General features: G+C 40.8%; 1 protein-coding gene across 6 annotated transcripts in view; it reads right to left on the bottom strand.

Annotated features, from left to right (window-relative positions):
* The window catches only part of ELAVL4 (ELAV like RNA binding protein 4), a 74254-nt gene that overhangs the window by 38973 nt on the left and 20283 nt on the right, over nucleotides 1–14998 (bottom strand). For all 6 annotated transcript variants that reach the window (XM_085231638.1, XM_085231635.1, XM_085231636.1 and 3 more), the window contains exon 2: nucleotides 1293–1533. In XM_085231638.1, coding sequence (XP_085087764.1) covers nucleotides 1293–1533 — 241 coding nt within the window. The remainder of the gene's footprint in view (nucleotides 1–1292; nucleotides 1534–14998) is intronic.

Genomic DNA, 14998 nt, shown 5'->3' with positions numbered 1-14998 from the left:
AAATAGATACATCATGGTCAACGTGCAAACAAAGCTCTACCGGACCACACTTCTGAGGACTTGAGCTGCCCTGGGGCTACTGCCATTTATTATGTGCCTTGCGTTAAACAAGAACATTGCTGTATGTCAGGAAGTAAATAAAAAAGAAACATTGCATGTTTAGAAGTACTAAGCAGATAATCCTAATGCTGCCAATAAAACAGCTGCCAGGCTGTTACAGATGTAGGTATGAAGACTTGTCTTTTCAATTCCTCATTTTGACAGTGCCTCTTTCCAGATGATGCACACTTAAGCTGCCAAGAGCACATAGTTGAGAAGGGACTGCTCCTATGCTAGAACCCTTTCCTTCCCAGGTCTGCTGCATTTGGTGCTGAACATAACACTGGTGACATGCTGAACAGCAGAGACATTTCAGCTGTTCACTACCTACAGTGCAAGTAGACAACCTATAAAACTAACCCATAAAGCAAACTACATGAAGTCACTGCTCACCCCCGCTGCCGTTCTGTCCATCAGTGAATTTCTGGCTGTGGCAGCAAGGATGCAGAGGTGCATCAGCACCTACCTACACCTTCTTTAGCAAAAGTGGAGACACCACTGTCTTCCATGAGGTAAGATCTGTAATTGGAAGCTTTTCTCATACTGAAGGCACCAATCAACGGGTGCCACCCCACAAAGGAAGAGGTCATTGCAAACTATGGTGTTTTCAGGAAACAAAGTTCATTAGCCAATAATCATATAAATGTTTAAGTGAGATCTGGAGCAGTAGCTCCTAACTACACACCGCTGTGCTCCAGGAAGCCAGAGATAAGGGGCTGTGAGGGACACACAGAACTACTGTGGCTCTGAAATGTTAACATGCATAAGTTTGATGAAGATACTATGAAGTCCACAAGAAGGCCAGAATTGTGAACTGTTGGTTGGTTCAAGCAACTCAGATACTGTTATACAACTGAGTCAACGTTAATCAGGAAAAATAAAAGAATGATGAGGCAAGTCATGTCATCATCTGAGCTCTGCTGCAAGAAGCTGCCTAGGAAGCATTAAATACACGCACACTGGTAGTGTCTGTTCCACTCCCCAGAGCTGTATGTGGGCTGAAGAACAAGGGTTCACCTGTGATCTTCAGCCAGTACACAACTGAAAACTAAAGGCTTACCATCAGATGAAGCTTATTATGATACCTGCAGTATTTCAAAGCACTTGCAACATAACATGCACTGAGGTTTTGCTGACCTTAAGTGTAAGCAGACCCTGATGTACAGGAAAGCAAGCAACACTCAAGAGCTTACCTGTGATTTTGTCTCTCACAAGCTTGCAGGATTCTATTTCACCAATGCTCCCAAAGAGACTCCTGAATTCCTCCTGGGTCATGTTCTGGGGTAAATAGTTGACTATGAGGTTGGTTTTGCTGTCATCTGTGGCAGCCCCCGTCTGCATGGGGGAAGGGCAGTTTCTACTGTTGCTGGAGGGTCCATTGGTTGTATTGGAAGTAGGGCCATTCGACACCTGAGGCTCCATGGTGCTAATTATCTAAATTAAAGAAAAAGAAAAAGAGAAGAAACCTTAAGTTTCAAAGATATAACTGCTGTTTTTAAAAGATACTTACAAACGAATGAGTAGGTAGCATTCACAGCCAATTTAGATACTTCAACAAAAGAAACCGGCTTGATTCCTCTGTTATTGTTGCAAAGTAGGTCATGCTAGTCTTTGGCTGTGAGCATATACTAAGATGCAGTTTAAAAAAAAATCCTTTTTTGTTAATGCAAAGCCGATTTCTGCTTTCATCACACAGCCATTTTCACAAATGTATATTTAAACCACATAAATTTAATTATAATTTAAGGTAATAATCATAATTAAAATTATAGTTCCATTAAATCAGATGAAATAAGTGTACAGCTCTATACGAAAAGGTAAAATATTTTACCTATTTAATAACTGTATCACAGAGTGCAATGACAACAACATTAACCAAGCACAGCCAATCTGCAAAGTGTCATCATTCCAGCTGCCTTTAGTTAATAAAGGCACTGTGTCCCAAGGCATACCACCTACTGGTTCCTGGGATGACCTATATTCTCCAGATATATTTTTTCACTAACGAACTGACACCTCTTTAAATAATAAAGCCCTGGATCTGCAATCTTCAGAGATACAAAGGTCTTCAGGTAAGTTACTGGAAAGGTTTAATCAGATAAAGCTTATTCAGCGCAGAATGGTATTTTAACAAGTGGTTCTAACTTGAAACATGAAACTCCAATTTTTCACCAAGACTTCTCTAAAATGCCACGTAAGAAGCCATTTTGCTCACACAGACAGGTGACTGTGTCCCTGTTGTCACAAGCATACCCAATCATGTGGGCACAGCTGCCTGCATGCCCCTCTGCCTGCAGGATACACACTGGAGAACGCAGTCTGCAGCAGAGCTGAACAGACATGGATGAAAACAAACCTGGGTGCTCCAGGGCTCCACAGGGACCTGCTGTGCCCAGGGATGGGGCAGGACACAGAGTGAGCAGGAGCCATGGGAAGGTGCACCACAGGAAGGGCATGGAGGAGAGCTACCAGCACTGAGCCTCGTGCTCATCTCATCCTGTAATTATTATAATTACTCATGACTTAATTAGCTTTCTTTTTTGAAGCCAGGGAGGTATGTATTGCAACAAATTAGGCTTGTAGTTGGGTTGAGAGGGGGGCACCAGAACAGAGGAGTATGATCTAAAATTAACTGTACCAAGGTGCTTAAGTCTCTAATTAGCTTAAGTTCTGGTCAACATTTTTTGTTTTTACATTGATACATTCTAGCCTTTATTTAAAGCTACGTTTATTAAATAATCCTTCATTTTCATCAATGGAAACAAGTTTTAAATTACTATGATTTTGATTACTGGACTCCGGAATACAATACGTGGTTTGACCATTTCCAAATAAAAGGAAACCTTGCTACATTATGCTTGAACAGCAAGGCCTTCAGCCACAAAGCAGAACAGTTCCAAAGAAGTGCTAACCTTGAGGCAGCCAGCAGCCTAAGAGCCCCACTGCCCACTCTGGCAGCCACATATGCCCAAACTCCACTGACACCTCAAGTGAGGCAGCACCCACCCATACGTTCAGCACTGCAGACCTTCTGCTTACCCAGAATTAGCCATACTCTCTTCCCCAATCCGATTTCCGACACGTATTTACTCACACACACTAAGTGCTTCAGACACCACTAAATCTGTTTAGCTCAGATGTCCAGCTGGAAGATAATCTTTTGATCTCCGCATCTCTAGCCTTACGGCGGGTTCTTGCTCCAATCCTAAGCTTTGCTAATAATCCACTGCTCATGCAGGCTCCTGCCACTCTAGAGGTAGTACATCAAGCTCAGCATGCTTAAATTATACACATACAGACACACCATATCAGTCTCATTAAAGTAAAATCCAGTTGGGGTTTTCCCATTGTCCCCCCCCCAGGAGCTGAGGAGGAGAACACAGGCCATCTCAGGCAGGACAAGGCCTGGTCCTGCCCCACCAAGCAAAACCTGACAGTTAGCCAGGTTCAGTCAGAAGATGCAGCGACAGAGACATGGCTAATAACAGTGAGACGACTTAGAGCTGCATCCTTTCCAACACAAAAGCCACCAGACACACTGCAGTTTTAGGTACTGGCCTGGCCCTCTGAAGCCAAAAGCACTGCTCGTGGCTCCAGCTGCAGTAGAAGCTGGCCTTCAGCACAGCGTGCTGACAGAGCTACGTCACCTATTATTAGCAGCAGCAACAAAAGCTATGTATAGTTCCTCACGATAAACAGAAACCTCAATCTCTTAAAAAAAATCTATTCAAAATTTGAAGCTGGCTGTGTCCTACTTCCATGTTACGCAAACTCCTTTTAGCTGCATTTTAAGCATGCTTACCCTCGATGCAGTAAATACAATTTAAGGTATTTAACAAATACAGAACACTGGGAGTACATAGGCTGCTCAGTAAAGTCTGTTCTTGAACAAATACACTTCCTCATATAGCATCTCCAAATACCTCAGTGTAAGCCAGTGTGACCCCAGGCACCAGGGTTTCCTCCTGGCTGCTCTTAGCTCCAATCAGATCTTCTGACTTGTCAGTAGTAGTGAAGCATTTCTTTTCCTGTTGGCCCTTCAAAAGTACTACAAAATTGTAGATCACTACAAATTGACCAGTATATAAAATTTAGATAAGAGACAGTATTTATTTACTGCATAATTTCAAGTCTGTACAGAGCCATTTCTGCATAAAGGAGCTAAATGCCAGAGGAAGCAGAGAAAGTTCTCACAGACCAAAAGGTGCATCAGTTATTTTACACATGTACTGATTCACATCATTAGTAAAAACTTAGAAAATTAGTAAGAAACGTAAATCCCAGTCCTCCTTTTCACCACTGTCCTCAACTCTACAAATCAATGAGAACATTGACAGCAGTTGACTTAACATTAAGAAGCTGTCAGCACACAGTTCTTTGAATTCATGTAGTTATTCTCACGTGAAGTTTCAGCATACCATTCACCTCATCTACAACTTGAAGACAGAGACTTTGAATTCAATACTTATATCGCAATATGAATATTTTCCAAGTAGATGCTACAGTTTCCTCAGCAAATAGTTCATTCTCATTATGTTGTAATTACTGCTGATAACATTAATTAATGTTAGTACTTCCTATAAAATCCTATGAAAAGAGGTTATGAATTTATCTTTAGCTCACGAAGGGCTCACCTGGATATCTACAAAATAAATGTGGAAAACCCACCAGTGACTGCATACAAAGATTTTTTGAAATATAAATATACTGTAATACCTTAAAGATCAGTTATACCTCCTTACACGCTACTTCAATCTAGCAACATCTTTGTTGTTCTGCAGCCCTTCTCTAACCTACTTTAGCTGGAATCTCACTAATGCAACCACTGTGTACTAACGTGCCCATGCTACTGATACAGAATCACAGCTTTTTGCTCCCCCTCTCATTCCCTTTCTATATACAGATAAACAATAACTGGATAAAAAAATGAACTGCAGTTACTATTTTTATACATTAATAATTTAAGCACCAATACTTCGAATGTTCCATGTTTGTAACATTCAAAACCAAAATTTCTAAGACTGCAATTGCGTTTTTTATTTTTCCAGTTAAAAAAGGCAACTCATACCTCAAATTCTAGGTACATTTCAGATTGCTGCTTATAAGAATTGCTTCTTTGTGTACTACTTTTCTCAGGATGGCAATGCATCAGCCAGGCACCAGGTATTTTGATTTGACAGATTTCACAAAAGGAAAGCTTTGCTGCTCAGGAATTCAGCATCAGCCTTGCCTGCATTCTGCAATACGCTGCTTACCAAAAGGCTTAGTATATCCCCTCCTACAAAATATCAGCAGCACATGCATATTACAGCAATCCCTACATTCCAAACTATATTTCAGAAATACTTGTCGTATCTCCTTATACATTTTCTCCAATTAATTCAATTAATTTAATGCTGCTGAATTATTAGTGCCAACAATAACGCAAAGAATACCTGTATGTATAAACAAAGCGATTACAAAGCTTAAACAAGCCACAATGACTGACATTTATCTTCAGTTGCTATTACAGTAAGTGTGTAACATCCATCTACCATTACAAAGCACAGTTAATGAATCATTTAGAAAACTACCCACAGACTGAATTAAGACAGGCTTATCTTCCTATTGCATGCATAAACAATAGCCAATGGCTTCATAAATGTAAATATACATGTTTTATATTTACAAGATTTGCTCTCAGTAGACTGAAAGACGTCTGTCTGTTGGACTGAAAGACTGTCACAGACACACACTGCGAGGAGTGTGTGCTCAGCAAATTATTTAACACTCATTCTTGTTATCCAAGTTACATAAGCTCTGCTGCCCATTTTCCACAATAAAGAGAAATTAATTTTAGATGTCGAAAAAAATACAGTAGCAATTAACAATCTTAAAAATAAGCATATGCGCAGGCACTGAAGCGCTTTAAACATACCACAATCTCTCCCTTAAGAGCCTGAATAAAATTCTAAGAACTCTAAAGGATTCATGTGGACAGCTCCATTTTGAGGACTCAGAAGTCAAAAATGTTATCTGTGAATAATAAACTGTTCACAGCACCTAAATGCCAAGAAAAACGATGGGAAATTACACCTCATGAAGAATTCATGAGGTCTAATTTTATTTTATTTCTAACTGTTCATTAACGAACAAACTCAGAACATTCTCTCAAAAAAAAATTTAAATAATGCAGAGCTCTTACTTCATCTAAAAAAGCTCTTTAATTAGCATTGCAAGTTGTTTGCTTTTACATGGGAAAACAAATGGTGCCATGGCAGAGGTCCCACAGCCATCTCCTGAATAAGATGACAAAAGGAAAAACAAACAGAACCTCTCCAACAAAATAGAGTCACAATAGTTTTCTTTCTATAGAAAGAAAGAGGTTTTTAAAGTCCCAGCTTCTCTCTTCCTCTGAAAGCAAGGAAGTCAGCATGGCACACCAGCTTGGTCCCACAAGAACTTTCCCAGCAGGTTGGAAAGCCCAATTTGTGAGAGCTACCTGAGCAGCCCAGCCACAGGCCTTCCATCAACCCCCACCAACAGGAACTGCCGTGCCAAAGCCAGAAGGGCCCCTCACAGGCACTGAAACAAGGACCTTTAAGACCTGGCCCCCCTCAGCCCTCCACCAGCACCATACGGCCCTACTCCGATTTCATGCTGCTCCTTCTACTGACTTCAGTGGCATTAAGCACAACTCTACATTTTGGTTGAGTTTTGCTGGATCATAAAAAGCAGGACAAATCTTGTCTTCCTCTCACTGGAATGCTTAAAAACAATAACCCAGAGTTCCAGCAGCATGGGTAACAGGCACACCTCTCCTCGTGGGCACACTGCGTGCTTCCGTCAGCGCTGACCTTTGGAGAGGCACCGAGTCTGCACCAGAGCTGCACAGAGCTTCTCCTCTATAGCACAACTGTCAGATTTCACTGTCAATTACGTTTTTATTAAGGCTTATGTACCACACGACTAGACTTTGCTACCATTTACTTAATAAATACATCGTGAACATGAAATAAAGGAAGAAAATGAAGCTTTTCAGCAAACTTGCCTGGAAGCAAATCCAATATCCCAGAAATTATTTTTCTAAAACCTCCGTATTTTGACTTACTCCCCAATGACCTACACGCTCTCACAGGTGCCCTTCGCCTCCCTTCCAGAGGAAGGGATACTTGATGTCCTAAGAGATACGGCTCAAAGACTCAGCTGAAGATGAGCAGTCACTGCTGATGGTGGCAAGGCTACTGTCCTCTTACTGATCTGTTTCAGAATGCACTGTACTCGAGTTGAAATGGTGTCCAAACATTTTCACCAAGTTCACATTTACCAGGTGCCATAAAAACACACAACTGATCCCAGTGGAGAAGACAAATGCATTCACTTCAATGGAGTACTTCTGCTCAAACAAGAAAATTATTTTCATAGCTCAGCTTGTCACGATCTCGTTACAGGCTGTTGTGTGACAATGCCAAAACAAAACAGCCTGCCCCCAAATTGCAGCACAATGAATGTAAAGTTTATTGGCAACATGACTTATCACAGTAATGCCTGAAGGACAGAATTGATACCAGAATCAAGTTATGCCAGATACTGACAGGGTAGGAACTGTTGCTGCACCAACACAATGAAAAAGTTTATTTTCATTTCAAATTTTGCCGAAGGGGCAAAGCAAAATAAACCAAAGGAAAGTATAAAGGAAAGTATCTTAGCAGATTGCTGTAGACACATGGTAAGCTGTGACAGCTCTAGAAGGCTAACTCTGTATCCTCAAACCCAGCCTAGTCATAGGGTTACCTTCCCTTACCAAACTGGTAAAAGGCAAAACAGCATTATGATGCACCAACTCATGATTTACCTGAACTTCATGAAATGGTAATAAATGCTTTCTGCTCCCACAAAGTATGAGATTTACAGATTTACATTTTACTTCCATGACAAAAAAGATTGGGTGGGGAAAAAAGGCAAGACACTCAAGTAAGCTGGATCCATTACAACATCAAGGTCTGAGTGAGGAAGCCATTCTCAGAGTTACGTCCCGTAACCACACAACAGATAGTAACAAATGCACTATATCAAAAACTGCGTGTGGTTTCTTATCCTCAGTGCAGGTACTCCAAGGTTGAGAAACAGGACTGGGAAGCAATACAATTAGGGTCCTGTAGTTCAGCACTTCTCAAACCAACAGGAAGCATGCTGAACTGGAGAGCAAACACAGGCAACCACCCCACACACAAGGAGATTTCTGGGAAGCACAATAAAGCATGCACTTGTAAAAGGACACTGTCAGAAAGAACATGAAAACAACTTTATCAGATGTATTACCTCAATCCACAGTAACTGTGGTTCTTTAGGAACTTCTACAAGGCTTGATTTCCATCATGGCAAGCAGATACTTTAAGATGTCTATGGAGAAGTTATGTGGCTTGGAAACTTCAGCACAGTTGAGTTCTACTCTTCAATGCTCTCCAAGCATCAAGCAAAGGTCTACAGCAATATACCAAACAGCCCTGGAGTGCCCAAGCAGCTGGACTTCATTATTCTAAGTCCCTTCTGCCTGAAACGTTCCATCAGCATAAGGAATAGGAAGAACTAAGTAACAGGCAGCATCAGGGGAGTTACCTACTACCCCTGCATGAGGTTAACTCTCTTCTAAAAGTAAACTAACTTCTAGGAAGTCAACTGGTTGTACTTTAGAGTCGTTTCACTAGAATTTGCTTGCAATCGTTTCTGACATTGAACTTCATTTACATATGAAGATATAAGAGAATTCAGCCTTGATTTCACAGTATTCAATCTTCAATCATAGCTCAGAATGCAGCATCAAAAGAAGCAATCAGAAAACACCAGGAGAGGAAAATGGATGCATCTTGGGTCAGCTTGATAAATTCTACAACCAGCTCAGCTTAGAATACTTTATAGTTCCTTGTGTGCCACACATCACGGCCCTGAACAAGAGCTCATGGCAAGGAGCAGGCCTACCTGTGTGCCAGAACAGGGCCACCAGTGTTCCTGGCCCACTGTGCCCTTAGGGAGGCCTCTGCCAAAAGGCCCAGACATTTCTGAAACCTAAGCAGAGGAAGCACGGTCAGACACTGCCTTTTGAAAGAACACGGTTTCAATCATCCTGCTGCCTCTGCCAAACTCATATTGGACAGCTCCATTCCTAAAATCTCACAAGGGTTTACGTTATTTATTTAATCAATCTGTACTGCTCCTTATTCCCTCCTGGCTTTTTCAGAAATCAGGATCTACTACTTGTTCTTTCAAGATGCATATGAAGGCTGAAGGAGTCTGAAAAACAAACAATTTCAGCAGAAAGATGACATATTTCTCTGATTGATGCTCCAAGCCAAAATCTGATGAAAGCATCTTTTCTGCAATGGATCACATTTTATTAGACTGATGCCACGAAGGCAGGAAAGAAGTCTCCCACTAACTGCTTCATCAGTCTTGAAAAGAAGATGGAGACTAGGAAAACTGTATTTAAAGATCTGCCTCTGCAGGATGATAAAACCAGAAAACGGCGAGTATGATACAAACCCGTAAGGACCCGCAAGGTTCTCAAAAGCCTGGATACTACATAGTACTAATAATACTAGAGAATGTACTAATAATACAAGAGAACGCAAGGGTCAAACAACTGAAACAGCCCATAAGTGTAAAGTAAACAACCTAAAAATACAAATATCATACAAAAATTAAGTGTACTTAAATCTTTCTGTAGTTTTTGTGACTTTCTGAACTCTATTCTCAGCTCAGTTTAGTTTCCTAGCCGCTGCCTACTTTAGGTAATATATAACACAGTAATGTAGTCAGTAACTTATGTTAGAATTATACTACTGGTGTGAGAAAACCTATGTCCTACCATGTAGTTATGCAGATTTCCACAGCTATGCATTGTTAATGCAATAAGCAGAGAGCTGCAAGTCTTCATTTGCTGTAGACCTGTCACAATTCCACCTTTTTTCCCTTTAAAGAATACTTAGAATTAATTGAAACCCACAAATTTAGGTAGTGAGAACTGTACTACAAGCCATACTGTAAAAATGCTACTGGATCAAGATGGAAAAAACCTGAAGTCTACTTACCAGCAGTTAAAGCAAAGGCAGGCCAAAGCAGACTCTCCCTGAAGTCCAGGGACATCCAATCCCCCCACCTGTTATTACTATCAAAGTCCTAGAAGCAAAAGCTATGATTTTCAAAAGCCTCTAAGTGATCTAAGGTTCATTAACATTCACTGCAACAGGATTTCTGCTCCTAAGCCATTTGTTCTCTCTTTAGAAAGTACTGCCTGTATGTTTTCCAGGCAAGCGAAGATTATGTAGGAGTTTATAGCTTAGCAAAACACACCACAACCAATGTATTTCAGACTCTGTCCTCAGCAGGATCTTAATGAAGACACTGGTAAATGCAATTCAGAAGCACTAATCAACAGGTGTACATCTTGACTGCTGGCAATAACATCTCCATAGATACTACTGCTCACAACTTCAAGAGATATACCCTCCGAATGGACATGGGGAACACTGGAATTTCCATTTTACTCATTAGAAATGTTAGCCTACTGCAGAGTAACAGCACTCTTCCCTGTCCAGTCTTCAGCTGAATTAGATCAGTAATGAACAAAAATTCAAAGCATTTCTGTAATTAACCTCTAATTCTACTGCCCTGTAACACACCATTATTACTTCCAGAGATATCTGCACAAAAAATAGGGATCCTTGCTTCTGCAAGGTGCTATGGTAGACAAAGTTGCAGTGAATTACCCTGGAGTAATATGACCACATAAGATGCAGTGGGCACAAACAAAATTTAAGTTGAGGATTTGAGAAATTCCTGGTGGTAAATGGTAAGAACTGATCTTCTATGATACGGAGGAGTTGCTTAGTCTGATGCTATCACAAGTGAAGCATCTACAAAACCGCTTAAACAGAGTTAAATAAAGCAATGTATGGGACAAATATCTCAATAGTATAGAAAGATCCCATACAGAAAAAGCACCTATGCTGAGATCAAAGACCATTACCCACAGATTAACAGCATACTATTCAATTGATGAAGGACAAAATATCAAGCACATGTGTGCCTATCACAGCTCCAGCTAGAAGATCCTACCAGTTTATCCCTGACAAACTCCAATAGCGTCTACACTAAGAAAAGGAAATAGGCCCCAGGCCAAGCCAAACATTTTCCTTATTCAAATTACTAAGATGCATCCTGAAGTTTCTAAATAAACTCATTAACTACATTCTTATTCAAATAAATGAACATACCCTGAACATTCAAATATCTTTTGAAACTCCTCCTAAGATAAAGGAGTGAGCCTGAGGATAAAGCAGCCCTGGTTAAAATACAACAAACGCTCCTGCCAGGTGCAGAGGCATGAAGACAACAGGTCCCAGCCACCTGCAGAGCCCAACCTCAAACCCTATACACTGGGTTTTGCTTAGATGACAATAGGCAATCATTAAGAAAGTAGAAGCATTAGCTATTATTAGGCAGAACTGTCCTAAAAACCCAAACACAGACTAACAGCTTACATAGGTACTTAAGAACTGAAGGAAGAAGAAAAGAAACAATGCTAATACCTTTTCTGTTGAATAGCCTCTCCTTCCAATCCTCAGCGTCTAGACTCAAAGCTTCTTTAGAGCTGGATCCAGTCCGTCAGTGTTTCACCTCAAACAAGAACTCTGTCATTGTCTCGAGGTGACCCTGGGTCATTATTAAAGCTTAAAAAAGTCCTCTAAGCATCTCTGGTTGCTGGGGCATTCAGCCTAGTCACTCTGGGGCGGGAATATCTTCCTGCAGCAGCCACCAGGACCACATATGGCTGTAAAACTCCTTGATAGCCAAAGATCATCATGCAAATGCTTGTTTTTTTTTTTCTAAGTAGCAAGGACTAATCATGGAAATTAAACTCAATTTCTATCCCAGTGAGCATCTACATTTATGAGCACTTCTTTCAGTAGCTGAGTAATGACAACCAGAGACAATAAAAAAGGAGTCTAAAAATACACTCCTCTTTTTCCTGGATTAGTGTGTCTACAGTTAAATATAAACTGTGCTCTATAAATTATCAAACACAATGTCAAATTCTGAAGCGTACTCCGGAATCTCTCACAGAGCACACGAAACAGAAAATGATAATTTTGTCCTGGCCCACTTAGTCTAGAGAACAAAATGCTACCGTGCTGGATCAGCGAGGCCCTTCCATCCCTGGTCACATTGAAAATGGCCACAGTCATCACAGCAGTTGCATATTGAATTTTTTTTTTTTTTTAGGGCCCTCTGCATCAAGCGAAGAGATTAATTCCCTGAACAGCTGCTCTTACAGGAAGGAAATCAAACTGCAATATTGCTACAGAATAGCTGGCACATGCATATTAGGAAGAATTTCCAGTGTTCGCGCTTTCTGCTAAAAATGAACTTCCCCCTACTCATCTACTGCCAGTAACTTCATTTGGAACAAAGATATGCAGGGAACACTATTAGGACTGTTTTTATTTAAGGAATACTTGTTTACAAGCATTATTACTTCTACAGCACTGTGACAGTGCTTTCTGCTCTGCAGGAATGAAATGGACAAGCGTGCCCACAAGCCTCAGCCTCTTCTAGAAGCATACGGTAGAAGAAGCCACTGGCCACCATCAGAATACCGAGATCTACCAGCAGAAGGTGAATCCAAGGACAGCAACTTAGTGCTGCACTTATCTTTTCATTAAGTACCCCCAAATCTGATTCCCAGTGAATAATGTGCTAACACCTCACCACAAAGTAATGGCTTAAACATAGGTTAATTTGTATTATCTAACATGGAAATGCAGAAGACTAGGGGAGGCCACACAACAGCTCCAGAGGGCTGAGGAAAGGCCTGGCCTCCTCCCCACGTACCAGCATTTGACTCTCACCAGAAGGCTTCTATTATTTTGCCCAATTCGCCATAAACTCTCAAACATGAACTACTAGGAACAGGTCAACTTCCACACATCATAGCAAACATTTAGAATTTAACTGAACTGCAAAGTCTTCCAATAACGCTTACCCTAACAATAACAACTTTCAAGTCACAAATACCAGCTTTCCTTCTAACAACAATAGAAAAAAAAAACAGACTTACAGCAACTGTACTCATCTGCCCCACAAGAGATAACGTGACAGTCAGCTCCTGGAATTCCACATTCTCAATGGGCCACTGCGCACAACATTACGGGATGAGTCAGATCCATCTTAAATTATAAATTGTGAGTATTGTTGTCTTTGCCAGTTTTCAAGTATGCAATAATGAAAAATTCATGAGGGGAGAAAGAAAAAAGGACAAGCTTCCTTCATCCCTCATGTACCTACAAAAGCTTTTAAGCAGCACTCAACCAGGGAGTGAATACAGAGAAGCCATCAGCTCCTCCGACCAGCTCGCACGCAATCACAGGCAATGCACAGGTCCAAGCGCAGTGCGGTGCCCTTCCATCTTCTTTCCAGCTGCATGTGAAGGGTTAGATGGGACCACATCCTCACCAGCCATCTCAGAGGAAGTAAGAACTAAAAAAAGGGACAGCTTAGTGGCCACCTGACAGCTCTGCAAACACTCCAGACTGAAGCAACTGACTCCAAGGAGCTATGCTACTGAAAGGGCTCCAGTGGTGCCAGTGCCCTCTGCCAACATTGAAAGTCACCAACAGGGACAGAAATGCATTACGCAGAGAACATTCCTGAAGCACGGAATTAGAGAGCAACTTTCATTTGCATCTGTTCTGAAATACGTTATCGTGCTGCATCCCCACGACTTCTGGAAGCTCAGAAGTCAAATACTCTACAGCCCCAACCCTGAAAAGTATTGGTACATGATCTCACACTGGGGAAAATACATTTAACTGTAAGATATTTATTGCTATAAAGCATCTCATATGAATTTAGTATTTAAAAAAAATATAAGTGAATGTAGGGAAAATTATTTGAGACTTCAAGGATGCATAACTCTCCATCACAACAGCATCGCTGACGCAATTCCATGTGCCTTAGCAACAAAAGCTTACTACAGAGTCTTACATACATCACAACTCTAAATATCAAAGCCAGGCTTGTCTCTCATGGTGTAACTAACCCATTTTCAGAAAGGACACAAAGGTCTAGTTTGTGGGTCTGGGTTTTTTTTTTTTTTTAGTATTTTCTGTCTTTAAATAAGGATTTATTTCTTGACTTTTACAGATTTGTTTCACTGAGAGGAGAATTAAATACGTTGCCATCAAAGATAGAACAATAGGTAAAAGACGCTCAGCCCCTTCCTTCACTTTATGGGGCCCTAAAGAAATAATTCATTAGGTGACCCAGTATGATTAGGGAAAACAGATTATCATTGCCAAAAATAAAGATAAATCTAACACTGGTGTTACTGAGCTCATTCTGAATTTATGCAAGCAATGTAACTGATACAAATAGAACAATATTAGATAGTTGAAAAAATTGCTTTCTTACTCTCTCATCTGAAAGCACCTGATTACTAACAGTGATATTCCATTACTATTGCATTCTCTCAGAATACTCAAATAAGTAAACAACAAAAGGTCTCATCTTCACTGCCCCAACCCAAAAGTGGTTATAATTAAAGGCACGAACAAAGTAAGTAACAAACCTGCAAAGTCAAGGCTCTGAGAAATCAGCGGGCATCACACCACCGCACCAGCTCAGTTCTATCACTCAATACCTCCCAACTAGAACAGCGCAGTTTCACGTATTTGTGCCTCGTTCTTTCCTCCAAGCTTTTCCTTCCTTTTCTAGACAGTTAATTTTAGACAATTACTGCCTCTGACACACTGAGACCTTCTCTCTCCCTTCCTCCTCTTACTGTATATCTAGTGACCTACAAAAGCCCCCTACACCTAAAATATTCAGGAATTTTAGAAAGATGGATCATTTGAAGGAGGAA

Source organism: Meleagris gallopavo, chromosome 10 (assembly GCF_905368555.1).
Source record: "Meleagris gallopavo chromosome 10, MGAL_WU_HG_1.1, whole genome shotgun sequence".
Taxonomy (NCBI): Eukaryota; Metazoa; Chordata; class Aves; order Galliformes; family Phasianidae; genus Meleagris; species Meleagris gallopavo.
The sequence above is the reverse complement of the archived record's forward strand: the minus strand, read 5'-3'. Positions and strand labels throughout refer to the sequence as shown.